The sequence below is a fragment of the Myripristis murdjan genome, chromosome 13 (genome assembly GCF_902150065.1).
Source record: "Myripristis murdjan chromosome 13, fMyrMur1.1, whole genome shotgun sequence".
NCBI classification, from domain to species: Eukaryota; Metazoa; Chordata; class Actinopteri; order Holocentriformes; family Holocentridae; genus Myripristis; species Myripristis murdjan.
In genome coordinates, this window is record NC_043992.1 from 31242427 (window position 1) to 31260523 (window position 18097).

The following is an 18097-nucleotide window of genomic DNA, read 5'->3' on the forward strand; positions in this document are numbered from 1 at the left end:
TTGTCTTCTTCACACTGCTCACCTGGTTAGTGTCACCTGGCACATGGCTCTGCCTGAACCAGAGCACTGAGCTCTGTCAGTGTGGGCATGACAAAGAGACAAGGTGCTTCACCGCAAATGGGTCACACAGAACAACCATCAGCAAGGACAGAAAGAAGCTGACATTGATGTGTGAAAGGTGAGTTTTTTTGGGGGTTTTTTTGTTTTTTTTTTGCTTGATTGCTTTGCATTGTTCTTTTTTGGTATTTTTGTTTTGCAAAATTGCCTTTTTTTCTCACTTTTCCTCTATTTACATGACTGTTTTCTTCAGTCATTGACTTGCTTTCTTTAATTAAGGACTTGAAAACCCCAGAGTGCACTCCAGCTGATTCATCAGAAATTAGCACATAATTGTATTACTTTCTCAGTGGGGATCTCAGAGTGAATTATAGGGATTTAAACAGCATGTCAGGGGACACATAAAAAAATAAATAAAAATAAATGATTAAACAATCTCTCAGGGAGCTTGTGAGTGCTGATGAGTCAATTAAAATTCTAAATAATTTCACAGTAATTACATGTGCACTAATATTCTCACTAAGGGGTTATTATGATAATCACTTTGCAGTATTTAAATTGAAAGAAAATGTGATAAAATATTATTTTACATACAATCTCACATCTTTGCTTTTTTGGAATGAAAGTTGAAACACTGAGCAATCACAGGATTTTTGAGAAATTGATGGCATTTATAACATTATTATAAAGCTTTCAATTTTTGAGAATTTTGTAAGTATATTGTGATGATGTTAATTCACTGATGTTGAACCTGTCAATCTTCCTTTAGTTCCTCACCTGAAAAGAGCTCCAGTTGGGGAAAAGTTTCTGCAAAGGAAAGCATCAGAGAATCTACGCTGTTCCCTTGTGTGAATTTGAACATCATGTTCTCCGGTGGCTGGGAGAACCTGCTGCAATCACTCACAAAGCCTGTGAATGCTGAGATACAGAACCGGCATGGCTGCAAGAGTCAAACTCAGGCTTTGCTGGAACAATGCCCCTCTGAGGCCAGGCGCCCTCTAAAAAGAATACAGGTGAGAGGGCGAGAGAAGGGTGATACTGTACAAGTAAGGCATCATATCTGCCATGTATGGTGTGTGAAATATTGACAGAGTTCATAAGAGGCTCACTCTCAGCTATGATTGTGGGAGTGGTGTAGAAAACCCTAAACATGTTCCTAGTGCTTATGAAAATGTGCTATTAAGTGCAACAACAGTCTCATTTTTCTCTATTGATTTTTTCTCTCTGTCCAGATAAACACTGACAATCACAACAGAGGGATATATCCTGCATCTGTTCCCCTGCCTCATCGCTGCTCTCACATCACTGTCCTTGTTGTAGTGGACCGCTGGAACACAGGGGATTGTGTCTACATCGAAGAGGCGTGCAAACATGATGGCAAAATCCATCAGCGGTGTTTGTTGCACAGAATACTTTGTTGTGCAATTCCAGAATTCCTCATCCTCCTGCTGTCGGAGAGCCAACTCAGCCTGACGTCCCCGTGTGCATCGAGGAAGGTTTACATCAAGGTCTGCCCCGTGAAGGTTTGAGTGTGCACCCCTGTTTCTGCAGAGTGCCTCTGCCGCTCTATCTACATCAAGGCTATTCAGTCTATATGAAGTATTGTGTGTTACAGCACAGTCAGCAGTCATCATCACTGCGGGCACTCAAAAACATACCTAAACAAAAACACAACCTCAACACAAAGTGAATTTTAACCATGCCAAGTGTTTGTTGCCAGCATCTTTGCTCATATGTGGGGAATATGAAAAACTTCAACTTCAACTGAGCATGCACAGAAGTAATATGTGAGTGTGTGAGTGTGTGTGTGAATGCAGTACCTATAACTCCATAGTAAATATATCTTTTTTATCTTTTAAACAGCAAATGCCAGCTAACGATGTAACACAATGCCCTATGGGAGCAATTTTGATAAAATCAGGTAAGAAAATTTTTTAAAAAAATATGTCACACTATACATAAATAGTAATAACTTTATCTTTATTATTTTTGCTTTCAGATGCCATCATATCTACTACAGTGAGTGGCCAGTCTGTAGAAGCCAGCAGGTGGATCAGAAGAGCTCTGCTGTCAGCGCTGCTGCTGCTGAGACTCTGTCTGACAAGAATCAAAATATCTCCCATCAGAGTTCCTCCCGCCCACACCAGTAACTCCACAATGTTAATGCTTTTCCTCCTAACATTACACTGCGTCTCGTCCTCTGTGCCCCTCTGTCAGCCCTCCCGGTGGTCCTGCACACTCCTCTCATGTGTTCGTTTAGTGTGTGTGTTAATGGCCTGCAGGGCTGCACACTGTGTGCTGAGATGGCTTCATCAGCAGCAGTTTAGGGCTCTCCCTCTCGCTGCCATACTTCTCTGGTTAAATTTTATTCCTGCTTTTCCCAGTAAGCAGTGGTATGAAAATATAATCCTCGAAGGTGATGTGGGATGTGCACTCTGTTCCTGTGCTGTGTTAGTGCAGATAGAAGTCCTGGTTACTGTATACGGTGTGTTTGTCTTACTGCTCAGTTTACTACAGCTCATCTTGGCTAAACTGAATTTACTGAGTATTCTCTTACAAATACAGCTGGTGACTTGTTTACAGAACTCCAGAGCACCGACAAAGTATACACTGGTTATTAAGATCAACAGATCAATATGAAAGCTGTTTCTTAATCTCCATTGTGCATCATTAAAGCTGTTAAAAGTATGTTTTCACGTGATGTAGGGGGAAAAATCTGTGACTTTAATTTTTTCCTGCCTCCCCTGCTTCTACAGCATATCCCCATCCTACAGCCCTGCTAATCTAATCTATATCCTGCATGCCATGATATGGACATGAATGACAGAAATGCATCCATCCCATTAATCTCCATTCCATTCACTCATTCATTCATTCATTCATACAGAAAGTCTCACATAACACAAGCTCCAAAATGGTGAATTTAACTTCTAACCTTTGAAACAAAAGCTGCACAAGGCTTGTTAAAACAACATTTTTTTCTGTTTTTGTTGTTGTTGTTTTATGAAAATGTCTCCCTCCTATTTACTTAAAGCAGAGTATCTATAGATTCAGTAAAGAAAATTGGCACTAGATTGAAGGAAGATGCATTTGCCACAATTTATTTATTTATTTATTTATTTTTAAATCTACCCACGTACAACAGACAGTCAGGATGGAAGATGACAGCTAACTTTTTTCAACATGCAATCCCATAGTGGCATTTTTTGTCTCCACTTTTGCCCACACATTGAGTGAAAATGAAAATTTAAATGCCGTAGTTCAATTTGTATTTGAATTTTATGGGCATGTTTGCTGACAATATTAAATGTTAATGAAAAACCCGCTTGACTTTTCTTTTTTCAAGAGTCATCCCAACAATGTTCAAATATTATTTCAAATTTGAAAATTAAAATTCAGTTTTGCCTTTTTTTTTTTTTTTTCTTAACTTGGTTTACTTCTGCAGAATATTTTGAATAAAATGGCAATGATCCTGTCGCATTTGAATTTTAATGTTTCTTATGTTAATGGACAAATCATGGTGTCAAATTTTAAAGCATCTGTTCTGCTTTATTTTTGACTAATTTTCAGATGTTATAAATAATGCCTACACATTCTAATTCAGTGCCATAAGAAAATCATAATGATAAATAGCTGCATCATAAAATGTCACAACACATTACAATGCATCATGAATGTTTCGTGAAAGGGCAGATGTCCTTTATGAGGAGGTTTTAATTGTTATATTTACCATTGGAATCGATGTATGCTTTACAGTTACATTTCAGTTATGCCATAGTAGGATTTGAATGTCATAATACCCCTTATGAAAAAAAATCACACGTTTTCATGTTGCTTTTCACATGTGAAATAATAACATGTGAAAAAAACAACATGAAAATCACACATGAAATAATTAAATCACATGTGGTTGTACATCACATGTGCTCTAAACCCATATGTGGTTTATTTCCCATGTGATTTTCTGCAGGCACTTGATCATTTTTTTTACATTAAAACCCCACATGTGATAAATACACATACAAGCTGAAAACACATAATTTTTGGAGATATATTTCCATGTTCTTTTTTCCAAATGTGATCTGTGAGAACATGTGTATTATGCACATGTGGGGTTTTATGTCTCACATACAAAGTAATCACAGGTGCTTCCAGATCACGTGGAAAAAAAGCATCCTGAAATACGAGTGTACAAACCATGTGTTTGCAGTTTACTTGTGCATTTCTCACATGTTGGGTATCGCATGCTTGCAGTAAACATTCAAGCACACAAATTTTCTGACACGTATAAAGTAAAGTGCCAGTGTGAAATGAACTGCATGCATCAGATAATATTAAATATACAGAATTTACACATTAACACTACATGCTAAGAATGACAATTTATTTTTTTATTTGGGCCTATGTAGACAGTGGGCTTCATGATGGTGATAAAATGAAGAAAATTAATATTTATTAGAGAGACAAAACTGACACTGAAAAAAAATAAAATAAACACACAGACATACATACATACAGTGCCCCCACCCCCCGAATCAAAACAAACAAACAAACAAAAAATATCACAACACCACTCTTTCAAAAAACTATTTATTCCATCGAACCCCATAATGTTCCCAGAATGTTCGCTGGGGGTCGTCTCCGTGGAGAAACGCTGGCTTCTGGGTAAGAGAGTATTTTCTCATATAAACATGCTGGTTACACTGGACTAACAAATGTCCTCATTTCAGAGCCTAATGGCTGCTGGCAGGAAGGATTTCCAACATGGGAAATGTCTGGAGAGTCACATTTCAAATGTGTCTTATATCTTTATTTTTGCATATTTTGACTGGATTGCAGTTACATCTGAAGTGACTACTACCACTACTACAGCACTGGGGCTTCCAGTACCCATTTTCAGTTTAAGAGAGAAAAACATGCCTGTGGTCATTATATGTACGGGACTGCCAAAACATGCTCAAATAACATCCATCACAACTTAGACATTAAAGCAACTTTTTTTTAACTAGTTTTGAGTTTGCACAGAACAGATTGAAGAATAGAACCACTAACAATCCTACACATCAAGCATTTGCATTTTATGGCAAAAGTCTCAAGGAGTCTGGTGCGACCAGCCTTCTCTTCATACAACAGATATCGCAACACTTGGCACACTGTTAATGATGTAAATTACATAGCAGGATAGTCATATTTTAATAATGTGATTACACATTTATAATTTTGTTCACAACAGTGGCAAAGATGCATCTACTGTGCATTATCCATCCCTTAAAGAATTCGCCCCTGCAGTAAATTTGCGAGCATAAAGTAAAACATTAAATGTTTTGGCAAAATGGTTCAAATTCAGTGCAGTGAGTATGTGACCAATAGAAACGCCCAATAAAGAGCAAGGAATTGGAACTGCCATCATTTTTGCAGATTTTTTTTCTTCATTTTTCATTTTTTTTTTTTTTTGTTATGCAGAGACACCATCATTCTTTTCCCTATTAGTAATGTAAATTTTCACACAATCTTGTGGGATGTAGTTGTTTGCACACAGAAAAAATTGTTCTTCAGTGTGCGGCACTGGACTTGTTATGATTTTGGTTTCATGCACTATTGATCACCAGCTCACTTTTCATGCAACAGAGGAAGGAGGTTCACGGGAAACACTGAAAACTGATCAAAAACAGCAAGGAGCCTCACCGTCATACAAAGCTCCCTTTCCCTGTATTTATTAATTATTCATTGAATCATATGTTGTATTATCGAACAATTGCAGTAGTACATCATTATCCTCAGTTTCTGCACATATACATGTAAATAACTGGTCACCTGTTTTGGTGGTGGGAGAGGAATTGAAGGAGGCTTTCTCTGTTAATAATCTGACTTATTACCTAATGTGCAGTGATGCATAAAATTTAAAGAAAAAAAAAGTCCTCTGAGAATCGGAGGCATGTTCACATTGGCTTGTATTATCCCTGTTACTCTTGAAAAACTATATATATGTCAGCTCCGAGGTCAAGTTTGCTTCAGTGAAGGGGAGGGGGGCTCATGATGGGTTGGATCACCATTATCTTATTTATTCTACTAGCAGAAACCAAGTCTGAAAACCAGACATGCAAAGTGATAGGACAAACAGGGTTCATGGAATTCTCAAAAGATGGTGACCTTATTATAGGAGGGGTTTTCTCTCTCAGTGGAACTCGTAAAATAGAAGACAATGGCTACCAGGCATTGCCTTACACATACTGCACAAGGTAAGAGAACATGCTCAAAATATCGATGAACTGTCGTGTTACGCTATGGAAAATGTTATTTTTATGTAAACGCCGATTCAGAATGAAGCACAGTGTCGTCAGTGCTAACAACTGTCTCAAAGGTGATTCTAATCTATTAGCCAACAATTTATTTCAATAAGGCCAACTTCTTTGTTTTCAGGAGAAATGACAGGGAACTGAAGTTTGCCCGCACGGTGATTTTCACTGTGGAGGAGATAAACAGAGACAGTAAACTTCTCCCTGGAATGACACTCGGCTACAGGCTGTACAACGGCTGTGGGAGTGAAAACCTCGTGCGGGCAGCGGTAGAGGCTGTAAATGGAGAAGAACAGAGCTGCAAAAGTAGAATCCAGGCACTCTTGGGGCATTCATCATCTGGAGTAAGTGAAGACATAAACACAATACTTGGCCCATTATCCATACCACAGGTGAGAACACTCCTACATCTGGTTGTTTATTTATTTTTAAATTGATTCAAATCAACAATCTCTCATTTGATTCTTCAAGATATATTCTGTGTTTGTCTTTTTCATTAACAGGTAAGCCACCTTTCAACCTGTGCTTGTCTCAGTGACAAAAAGTTGTATCCAACATTCTTCAGAACTGTGCCAAGCGATCGCTTCCAAATCATAGCTCTCTTAAAACTTATGGAGTACTTTGACTGGCGTTGGGTGGGGATCATTCATTCTCCCAGCATGTATGCAACACAAGCTACAACTGAGTTCATTAAGGAAGCAAAGAAAGAGGGCATATGTGTTGAATACATGAAATCCTTCTCAAGGTCGTCGACTACATCTGACTCCATTACCACTGCAGAGATCATACGGAGTTCCTCATCGAAGGTAGTCCTGTTGTTCATGTCGTTATCTTACACCAAAGCATTCTTAAAAATAATGGAGGGGAGGAACATAACCGGCAAACAGTGGCTTGGCAGTGAGTCTTGGATCACACAAACAGACTTGGCTTCTGCCACAAGAAAGAGCATCTTACAGGGAGCAATGGGCTTTGCTATCCCCGAGGCATCAATCCCAGGTCTTGCTGAGTTCTTATTAAATTTGAAACCATCTGATGAACCAGAGAGTGCTATGATTAGGGCTTTTTGGGAAGATGTATTCCACTGCAGCTTCACTCCATCGAATACTTCTGCTATGTGTAATGGCACAGAGGATCTAAGGACAATCTCTAATGACTACACAGATATGACAGAATTCAGGGCTGTGAATAATGTGTACAAGGCTGTATATGCAGTGGCACATGCCCTTCATGCACTATTGCAATGTAGAAATGCATCAAATCCCACCACAGGAAAGCAGTGTGTAAACATGAAAGACATTCAGCCTAAACAAGTGAGTTAATGCGAAACTAATGATTATTTAAGCACTGTTGAATAGTCAGTTTCATAACCTGCGACAAGTTAGTGCACGCTCAAATGTCAGCATTCATCATTAGAAACTGCACACTCACTCTGCAGGTTTTAGAGCACCTGAGGCTGGTGAACTTCACTACACAGGATGGAGATAAGGTTTTGTTTGATGAGAATGGCGACACTGTTGCCCAGTATGATTTAGTTAACTGGCAAATGAGAGAGGATGGCTCCGTTGAGATTGTCAGTATTGGTGAATATGACAGCTCTTCTTCAGAGGGCAAAAATTTCAAACTAAACGACATTACCAAAATAATATGGGGTGGAAACCATGTTGAGGTAAGGAGAGCTCTGCTTTTCAATATCTGAAGTACTTCTCACAGATGTTTTCTATACATAAGAGGAGCTATCTAAATGTGGTACTGTGAAGTGACTGGCAATAATTGGATACATCGTCAATATTCAGCTTGAAACATTGTGTGTTATGCCCTGATCAGATCCCAAGGTCTGTCTGCAGAGAGCCGTGCCCACCAGGGACTCGTAAGGCCATAAACAAGCGTAAGCCTATATGCTGCTTTGACTGCTTTGAGTGCCCAGAGGGAACTATAAGCAATCAAACAAGTGAGTATGGACATCAAATTGCAATCTGTTCATCTGAGCAAGACAAGCTGCACAATATACATATGCACATATGAGATTAGTAAATGTTATCTATAAAGGAGTAACTGTTTTCATGTGGTGGTATTTTTTTTTTTTTTTTTTACAGATGCTCCAGAGTGTTTGATCTGTCCACCTGAATTTTGGCCAAATGACAGGAAAGACCAGTGTCTTCCAAAACCTACCGAATATCTTTCCTATAAGGAGATTATGGGGGCTCTGTTGACCATATTCTGCTGTCTTGGTGTATTTTTATCTCTTCTAACGTCTATCATTTTTTTGGTTCATAAAGAAACTCCCATTGTAAAAGCCAACAACTCTGAGCTGAGCTTCCTGCTGCTTTTCTCATTAAAACTGTGTTTCCTGTGCTCTCTGACCTTCATTGGCCGGCCCTCTGACTGGTCCTGTATGCTGCGCCACACAGCATTTGGCATCACCTTTGTCCTCTGCATCTCATGTGTTCTGGGGAAAACTATCGTGGTGTTGATGGCCTTCAGAGCTACACTTCCAGGCAGTAATGTTATGAAATGGTTTGGGCCTCCTCAGCAGAGACTCAGTGTGCTGGCCTTCACTCTCGTACAGGTTGTCATTTGTATCCTCTGGTTAACAATCAACCCTCCATTCCCGAACAGAAATATGAATTACTATAAAGAAAAGATCATTTTAGAATGTGCCCTGGGTTCAGCTATTGGATTCTGGGCAGTATTGGGGTATATAGGACTGCTTGCTCTCATGTGTTTCATTCTTGCTTTTCTTGCTAGGAAGCTGCCAGATAGCTTTAATGAGGCTAAATTCATCACCTTCAGCATGCTGATATTCTGTGCTGTCTGGATCACCTTTATCCCAGCTTATGTCAGTTCTCCTGGGAAGTTCACTGTAGCTGTAGAGATATTTGCCATTCTGGCCTCCAGTTTTGGCTTGCTTATATGCATATTTGTTCCAAAATGCTATATTATGATCTTCAAGCCGGAACAAAATTCAAAAAAACATATGATGGGTAAAATACCATCAAGAACTCTCTAATCAAGAGTTTGACCATTTCCTGCACATCATGTAACCTTAATGACTATTAATAAGCATACTGTAAATAGTTGCATGACATACATAATACACTGATATCATGCATGCATGATTTGTTGAATAAAATAACGATTTCAATGAGCCTGAATTTTGTGTGTTCCAACATATTTGTTTCAGACAATATGAGATACAAAGTTATATGTTGCAGCTCTGAGATCTGTTGGCAAACAAAATCATTAAAAAGAGTGACTCAAACATTGTACTTAAGTGCACATTAAATTTGGTGGAATTATTTATGTGTGAAATGACTGTCACAGGTGCAAATGTTAGTAACTGTACAAATGTGGGGCAGGATGCTGCAGGGAAAACAAGACTAATAAATGGAATAATTAATAATGCAGATGTCTTGTCTGGATCTGTGTATCTGTTTAATTGCAGTGAGCAAGACTGTCTTTAAAGAGTAACTTCAGGGTTGCATTGTGTAAACTGTGGTTATGAAATACAGCATCAGTGAGTTATACTGTCAACATTTGAGAGTTGATGTGCTGATTCCATATTTATCTCACTATAAGTGGTTCTGTTCGCCCTCTAGTGGTTAAAGTCAGTCAATAAAATCCATGTTCAAGGGCAACTAAGATGCATGCTTGCTAATGCCTCATTACTCTCTCATCTGCCCCAGCTCCAAACCTCCCTCCTCCCTCCTCTACACACAGTCAAGCTTTTTGCTCTTTTTTATTTATTAAGCTCAAAATTAATTACTCTTTAACAGCCTTTGAATACTCTGAACTTACACGCTTCTCCAAGTAAATGTTTATCATACAATTTTCATGAAGGTTACCGCTATATCAGAAATTACATATATTACAATATATTTTCATAGCTTAGGAGTCCCATTTATGCTCAAAAAATGTTCTGTGAAATGTGAAGGTTGCCATGCATAGGTTATTTCATCTTGTGAATACTTGATCATCACATGGATATTTAATGTGAATAACATTTAAAGAATAATAATCATTTCCCCCATCAAACTAATCAATCAGTGACATCTTGTTTGTTATGCTGAGCTTGAGACATCCTGGTTGCATTGCCCTGTGCTGATCAAAGATCAACTTGAGACTAGGTTAGAGATGAAACTATAACTTTAGACTCCTTAGTCTCCCTAGTTTATTCGGTTAGACAGCTGCCTTAGAGAATGCTGTAGTAAGAAGTCTAGCCATCTCCCAGCCTCCTTCTTCCGCTGTTTGCCCAGGCATCTTCCCTGAACCAGCCCACAACCTCTCCCAGTACACCTGCCAGCAGCCCTCCTCCGTCTCCTCTGACAAGCCCATGCAGTTGGGTCAGGCATGTCTGTCTCCATCCGAGTGTCAGCATTGTCAGGAGGTACGAGTGTGTATTTACTGTTGCCAGACTGACCACTTCATTGCATCCTTTTAACTCTGGCCAAAAGGTGTCATCAGTGACAGTGCGGGCTTGGATTTTCACTGAGGGTGCCTACACCATTGGATGCCAATGCCGTGGATGGCATTGTCTACCAGAGTTACCCACTGCTCCGTGTCCGTCCAAGAGTATTCATCCCATAGCTCTGGGTCAGCCATGGTTAGTGCTCCACAACATATCGGCTGGTCTTCTGGCTCCATTTTCAGCTGGAGTGTGTTCTGTCATTGTCACCGTCTGACCTATCTCTGAGCTGTGTGATCCCTCCTCTGTGCTCCTCAAATGACACTACCTGAGTGACATTTTCAGAAAACAGCGCCCTCTCTCCTTGCCACCTCACCACCCTTATGATGTGCTTCCAGGAATTCCCCTGCCTTCCAGCCACCTTTTTTAATCTGTCCGGCCCCAAAATAAGCTATAGAAAATACCCCTTTAGGCCATTTAGAGTATTTGGGAATATTCTTGTGGCCTCACCAATACCGCAGCTGTGTTCCAGGCGCTCATGAATGACTTCCTCCGTGACATTCTGAACCAGATATTATCCCAGAACATCGAGGAAAACGTCCAGCATGTCAGGTTAATGCTCTGTTTCCTCCTTGAAAATAAAGTTGAACGTGGAAAAATGTGAATTTTATGTGTCTTCAGTCAGTGTCCAGGGATATACACTATATTACCAAAAGTATTCGCTCACCTGCCTTTACTCATACTATGAACTGAAGTGCCATCCCATTCCTAACCCATAGAGTTCAATATGATGTCGGTCCACCTTTTGCAGCTATTACAGCTTCAACTCTTCTGGGAAGACTGTCCACAAGGTTGAGGAGAGTGTTTATAGGAATTTTTGACCATTCTTCCAAAAGTGCATTGGTGAAGTCACACACTGATGTTGGTCGAGAAGGCCTGGCTCTCAGTCTCCGCTCTAATTCATCCCAAAGGTGTTCTATCGGGTTCAGGTCAGGACTCTGTGCAGGCCAGTCAAGTTCATCCACACCAGACTCTGTCATCCATGTCTTTATGGACCTTGCTTTGTGCACTGGTGCACAGTCATGTTGGAAGAGGAAGGGGCCCGCTCCAAACTGTTCCCACAAGGTTGGGAGCATGGAATTGTCCAAAATGTTTTGGTATCCTGAAGCATTCAAAGTTCCTTTCACTGGAACTAAGGGGCCAAGCCCAGCTCCTGAAAAACAACCCCACACCATAATTCCTCCTCCACCAAATTTCACAGTCGGCACAATGCAGTCTGAAATGTACCGTTCTCCTGGCAACCTCCAAACCCAGACTCGTCCATCAGATTGCCAGATGGAAAAGCGTGATTCATCACTCCAGAGAACGCGTCTCCACTGCTCTAGAGGCCAGTGGCGGCGTGCTTTACACCATTGCATCCGACGCTTTGCATTGCACTTGGTGATGTGTGGCTTGGCTGCAGCTGCTCGGCCATGGAAACCCATTCCATGAAGCTCTCTGCGTACTGTACTTGGGCTAATCTGAAGGTCACATGAAGTTTGTAGCTCTGTAGCAATTGACTGTGCAGAAAGTCGGCGACCTCTTTGCACTATGCGCTTCAGCATCCGCTGACCCCTCTCCGTCACTTTACGTGGCCTACCACTTCGTGGCTGAGTTGCTGTTGTTCCCAAACGCTTCCATTTTGTTATAATAGAGCTGACAGTTGACTGTGGAATATTTAGGAGCGAGGAAATTTCACGACTGGATTTGTTGCACAGGTGGCATCCTATGACAGTTCCACACTGGAATTCACTGAGCTCCTGAGAGCGGCCCATTCTTTCACAAATGTCTTGTTTCACAGTCTGCATGCCTGAGTGCTTGATTTTATACACCTGTGGCCAGGCCAAGTGATTAGGACACCTGATTCTGATCATTTGAATGGGTGAGCGAATACTTTTGGTAATATAGTGTATCATTGGGCAGGGGCAGGTGAAGACAGAACCAGCTAGGACCCAGGCAGTGGCAGAGTGGCCAAAGCCAACCACCTTAGAGCAGCTTCAGCAGTTCCTCAGGTTTGCTAATTTCATCCACAATTTCAGCGACGTGGCCAAACCTACACCATGCATCTCAACTCATGTCAAGCCTAGTGGTCTGTATTTCTGGAAAGATTCAACTTCACCCTCACTTACCACCCAGGTTCCCACAACATTAAATCAGATGCCCTCTCCCATCAGTCGTGCCCAGAGAAAAGCACCTCTTAGCCTGAAACCATCCTTCACCCCTTCTGGTGACAGCCTCTTGGCTACCACTCAGATGAATGGGCAGACAGAGCAGGCCAACCAAGACTTGGAGGCAGCCCCCCAGTGCATCACCATGGATCAAGTATGCCCACAATGCCCTCAACAGCGCCACCACAGGTATGTCCCCTTTTGATTTTTCCCTGGGCTAAATGTGCCTCTTTTTTTGGCACAGGAGGAGTTGGAGGTGTCACTGGTGGAGACTCACCTAAATCAGTGTTAATTAATTAATTAAAATTTCTGCGTACAATTAACTTTACTACTGTCATTACTGCACACTACTATAATATGGACTGCATATGAGACCAAGCTGAAATGCTAAACAGCAATAACAGTAAATCTCAACAGAAAAAAGCTATTTATTTTTGGCTGGTAAAAAATGGCAAGTAAATTTTTTCATCTAACAGCTGCCTTGGCAGGTACCCTGCACAGTCAGGATAAATGTCTTGGAGAAACCCTTCTCCAAGACTGGGGAGATGGTGCATTTTAAAGAAAGTTATTCAGTTATCTAGTGTGTGGAATAGATATTGTCTGCTATGCCAGTCATTTTGTCCAATGTGATTTTTTTTTTTTCCGTGTTTGATGTTACTGACACTATTGTATTGACCTTACTTACCATGCTGTACCAAAAGCAAATTCCACCAGCCTTGGTAGATAGACAGAGATGCAGTGGCCATGTTACTGATTCTGGATTGGCAAAATCAGTTAATGGCATCCTACCTGCCATAGATGTCCAAGAATTACTGGTTATGTAATTCAGAAATTACCAGTTAGGTAATCCCTGGATAGGAGAAGTTTCCTCAAACTTTGTCTGTGGAGTCTTGGTCTTTGACAACCCCATGGTCATGCATAGTCTTTTTAATGTGTTATCATTAATTCATTATTTACCATTTTGCACTATTTTATGTTATTGTACAATTTTTCGCAGTTCCAAACAATGAAATTTTTCTCTGTCTCTGTTCTACAATTTAGTTCAAAATTTTCCCTTCCCAAGCTATTCTTTCTGTAAGTCATCAAAACAAATTCTTCTGTATTGACTGTGCTTTGTAGGTTAGAGTGGCAAAGTAGGACAATGAATGATGGTGTTTAGCAAGTATGAGATGGGTCAGTGGACTGGCTAATTTATATATTGCCTGTCCACCCACAATATTCTGGGCACCTGCATTAATACAAAAATGATCATTCTCTGATGTGCCAGTCTGTACCAGGCTGAGACTCCTGTGTCCTTTGGGAGCTAACCCAAGCATTTATCAAGTTAACACCTATCCACCTGCTTCCACCAAAGGAAGTTATAAGTGCCTTGATGTCTGTTAGTGACAACCATGCATGAGCTAGAGTCGGTTATGCTCTTCTCTTTGTTCATTCTTTTCCTGAAGACAGCTTCTGGCTGTGAGCTGCTGGGCAGGTTTGAGATGCCGAGTTTTTTAAAGCAGGGAGATGTAATGATTGGGGGCATTTTTCCTATTTTCAACAAACAAGTGAGCAGCACTACTTCATTTGAAAGAGATCCACCTGGAGTGAGATGTGCAGAGTAAGTACTGTTAGATATGGTGCTTCAATACTTTATACATGTTTCACAACATTTATCTTGATATTTTTGCGATTTCATTTGAAAGCTCTATCATTTTATGCTGAAGTCTACCATAATGATCAAAACCTTTTCAGATTTGACCTTCGTGCTTTCCGCTGGACCCAGGTGATGATATTTGCAATTGAGGAAATCAACAAACACCCTACTCTGCTGCCAAACATATCTCTTGGCTATAGGATTCTTAATTCTTGTGCATCTCCTACAAATACTTTACGTGCTGCATTAACATTGGTTGGTAGTCCAGCGGAAATGGAATCAAATTCCCTCTGTCCCCCATCTATATCTGCTGTCATAGCAGAATCAGGATCATCTCAGTCTTTAGCTGTGGCTGAAGTCCTTGGACCATTCCAAGTACCAATAGTAAGAGTTGAAAAAAGATGCTTTTTTTTTTAAAGCTTATTAAAGGTGGTGTTTAAAATAATTCTATATGATGCAATAAATTTTATATACTATTTTTCTCACTCACTTATCAAAATGATTAGGTAATGCTTATTTGTGATTTATCTGTATGCTGCCTTTTGTTGTACATCTCTGCATAGGTCAGTTACTTCTCAACATGTGCCTGCCTGAGTGACAAAACTAAATACCCAACCTTTTTTCGGACAATCCCTAGTGACTTCTACCAAGCTAAAGCTTTGGCAGCCCTGGTCAAACGTTTTGGCTGGCAGTGGATTGGGGCCATACAGTCAGACAATGACTATGGGCGCAATGGGATCCTGGCCTTTACTAAAGAAGTTAAAAAGCTTGGGGTCTGTGTTGCATTTGTTGGTACAGTTCTACGGACATACAAGATGGATAAAATCCTGCATGTTGTGGAAATGATCAAACAATCAACTGTCAAAGTCATCCTGGCATTTGTTCCAGAAGGGGACCTCTACCCTTTGATGAAAGAGGTAGTAAAACAGAACATTACAGGAATTCAGTGGATTGCCAGTGAGGCCTGGATAACAGCTGCACGACCATCTACTCCTGCAATATACCGCTCTTTTGGTGGAGCAATAGGGTTTGTGGCACGGAAAATGGCCATTCCAAAGCTAAGGCCATTCCTTGCAGGCATCAGCCCTTATACAAACACAGGTGCAGCCTTTGTGAGGGATTTCTGGGAGGTGATGGTGGGCTGCAGACCCCCATTATCTGGGGAGCTCCCAGGGACTCAGGCCAAGAGTGAAATGTGCACCGGAGCAGAGTCACTAATGAATTCACAGGATGCATTTTTCAATGTCACAGAGCTTAGAGTGTCTTATAATGTGTATAAAGCAGTTTATGCTGTTGCACATGCCCTTCACCATTTGCTTTTTTGCCAACCATTTGAGGAAAAACCAGTGAGACCGTGTTTGAACATATCAGAAATTCAGCCAAAAGAGGTGAGAAATTCATGGTTGATAGAATACAAAATTTGCATTACAGTAGGAAATTCTCTCTGCTGTCTGCCAAGATTTCATCTTTTTACACCAAATATCTTTTTTAATACGCATACATAACATAATAAAAACAATGTTTTCTGCTAAGTATTTCCTATTTTCTCACTTACCACTAATAATACTTCTTTTCAGGTAACAGGTCACCTGCAAAGGGTACACTTTACAAATCAGTTTGGGGAGACTGTGTTCTTTGACCAGAATGGGGACCCTCCTGCTTCTTATGACATTATAAACTGGCAGCTGAGAGACGGACAGGTGCAACATGTGACAGTGGGGCATTTTGCCTCTGCTGCTAATAGGGAATATGAGCTCAGCATCCAGGAGGAAAAGATTGTGTGGAGGACTGGGAAAATGGTAATCACTGTGCCATTGTTTACTCCTGCTAAGCTGTCTTTTCACATAAAGTGTGTGTCTTGTTAGAATACATAATGACTATAAACCATCAGGGATACTGAGCATGGTAAGGCCTACTTGACCTGGCTGTGACATTATTACATGGTGGAAATTTAGATCTTCAGCTCTGTAATATTTTCCTCAGGTTCCACAATCAGTGTGCTCTGCTGTTTGTCCAGTGGGAACCAGGAGAGCTCAAATCCAGGGAAAGCCTACCTGCTGTTTTGATTGCATCCCATGTACTGATGGAACTATAGCCAACTCAACAGGTACCACAACTTGGATTTAGGGGGAGCCATGTATGTTAAAGCATATATGCCATACTAAAACCCATATGTACATATTTAGCTTCATAAAATACCATGGTCACTATCAAAGCACATTTTTCTATTCATTGCTTCTAATTTTTTTTCTATTTTTTTCTCCTTAACATATCCTCATTTACTGCTAATTTAACATCCAGATACAGAGTTCATATTTTCCATTCATGTTCAACAGGTGCAGCAGAATGTACACCTTGTCCACAGGAGTACTGGTCAAATGGGAGAAGAGACAAGTGCATTCTGAAAACAGTTGAGTTCCTCTCATATCATGAGCCGATGGGAATAGCACTCATAGCTGTATCGCTGCTTGGGGCTTTTCTGTCACTGGCCACAATGTTGGTCTTTATCCGTTACCGAGAAACCCCAGTAATTAAGGCGAGCAACTCTGAGCTAAGTTGTTTCTTGCTGTTTTCTCTCTTCATGTGTTTCCTCTGTCCCCTCACCTTCATTGGGAGACCTACAGTCTGGACCTGTATGCTCCGACACACAGCTTTTGGTGTGACTTTTGCACTTTGTATCTCCTGTGTCTTGGGAAAAACTATAGTTGTAGTGACAGCTTTCAGAGCCACTGTTCCCAGTAACAAAATGGCTGCAAGGTTTGGTCCTGTCCAGCAGAGGATCATAGTTTGTTCATGCACTTTATTTCAAGTAATTATATGCATACTGTGGCTGAAGTTAAACCCACCTTTTCCAGACATGGTTTTCAGATACAGTAAAAAGAAAATAGTTTTAGAGTGTAACACTGGCTCTGAGGCCGCATTCTATGCAGTCCTTGGATACATAGGGATCCTTGCAGCAATATGTTTGGTTCTGGCATTTCTAGCCCGCAAGTTGCCTGATAACTTCAATGAAGCCAAATTCATCACCTTCAGCATGCTGATATTCTGTGCTGTGTGGATCACCTTTATCCCAGCTTATGTGAGCTCTCCAGGCAAATTCACTGTAGCTGTGGAGATATTTGCAATTTTGTCCTCTGCATTTGGCTTACTTATTAGCATTTTTGCACCTAAATTTTACATAATAATGATAAAGCCAGAGAAAAATACCAAGAAGCATGTGATGGGAAAAGACCAGAATATAAGACTGTGACTTATTAAATTTACTGATGATGTCATAAATGCTTATTTTGAAAGTTTTGACTTTTTTGTTACACAAACACCTGTATAATTGTGTATATTCTCTCCTCACAGATGATTTCTAAACTAAACTTTTATTTAAGCTATTATATGAATACCAGCTCTAATTATAGGGGTTATTGGATGCCTGTATGTCACATTAGCCTATATAACGTTCATTTATATTTTAAGAATCTCTTCACCGTCATTATGCTCTGTAAAC

At 40.4% G+C, this 18097-nt stretch overlaps 2 protein-coding genes across 2 annotated transcripts in view; one reads left to right on the top strand and one right to left on the bottom strand.

Annotated features, from left to right (window-relative positions):
* LOC115369725 (uncharacterized) overlaps nucleotides 1-18097 on the bottom strand; it is a 216416-nt gene that overhangs the window by 154753 nt on the left and 43566 nt on the right. The gene's annotated exons all lie outside the window — the stretch shown is intronic.
* On the top strand, nucleotides 14456-17848 carry LOC115370339 (extracellular calcium-sensing receptor-like). The gene is made up of 6 exons (XM_030067326.1): nucleotides 14456-14562; nucleotides 14697-14982; nucleotides 15162-15986; nucleotides 16176-16397; nucleotides 16582-16705; nucleotides 16935-17848. Exons 1-6 carry the CDS (start codon nucleotides 14474-14476, stop codon nucleotides 17846-17848), a joined length of 2460 nt encoding a protein of 819 aa, XP_029923186.1. The 5' UTR covers nucleotides 14456-14473.

What these genes read in the sequence shown, in the direction of transcription:
- LOC115370339 (XM_030067326.1), top strand. Translation starts at nt 14,474, where the DNA reads ATGATTGGGGGCATTTTTCCTATTTTCAACAAACAAGTGAGCAGCACT. An exon ending in GACCATTCCAAGTACCAATA is followed by an intron (nt 14,983 to 15,161) that starts GTAAGAGTTGAA and finishes ATCTCTGCATAG; the next exon opens with GTCAGTTACTTCTCAACATG. An exon ending in CAGAAATTCAGCCAAAAGAG is followed by an intron (nt 15,987 to 16,175) that starts GTGAGAAATTCA and finishes ACTTCTTTTCAG; the next exon opens with GTAACAGGTCACCTGCAAAG.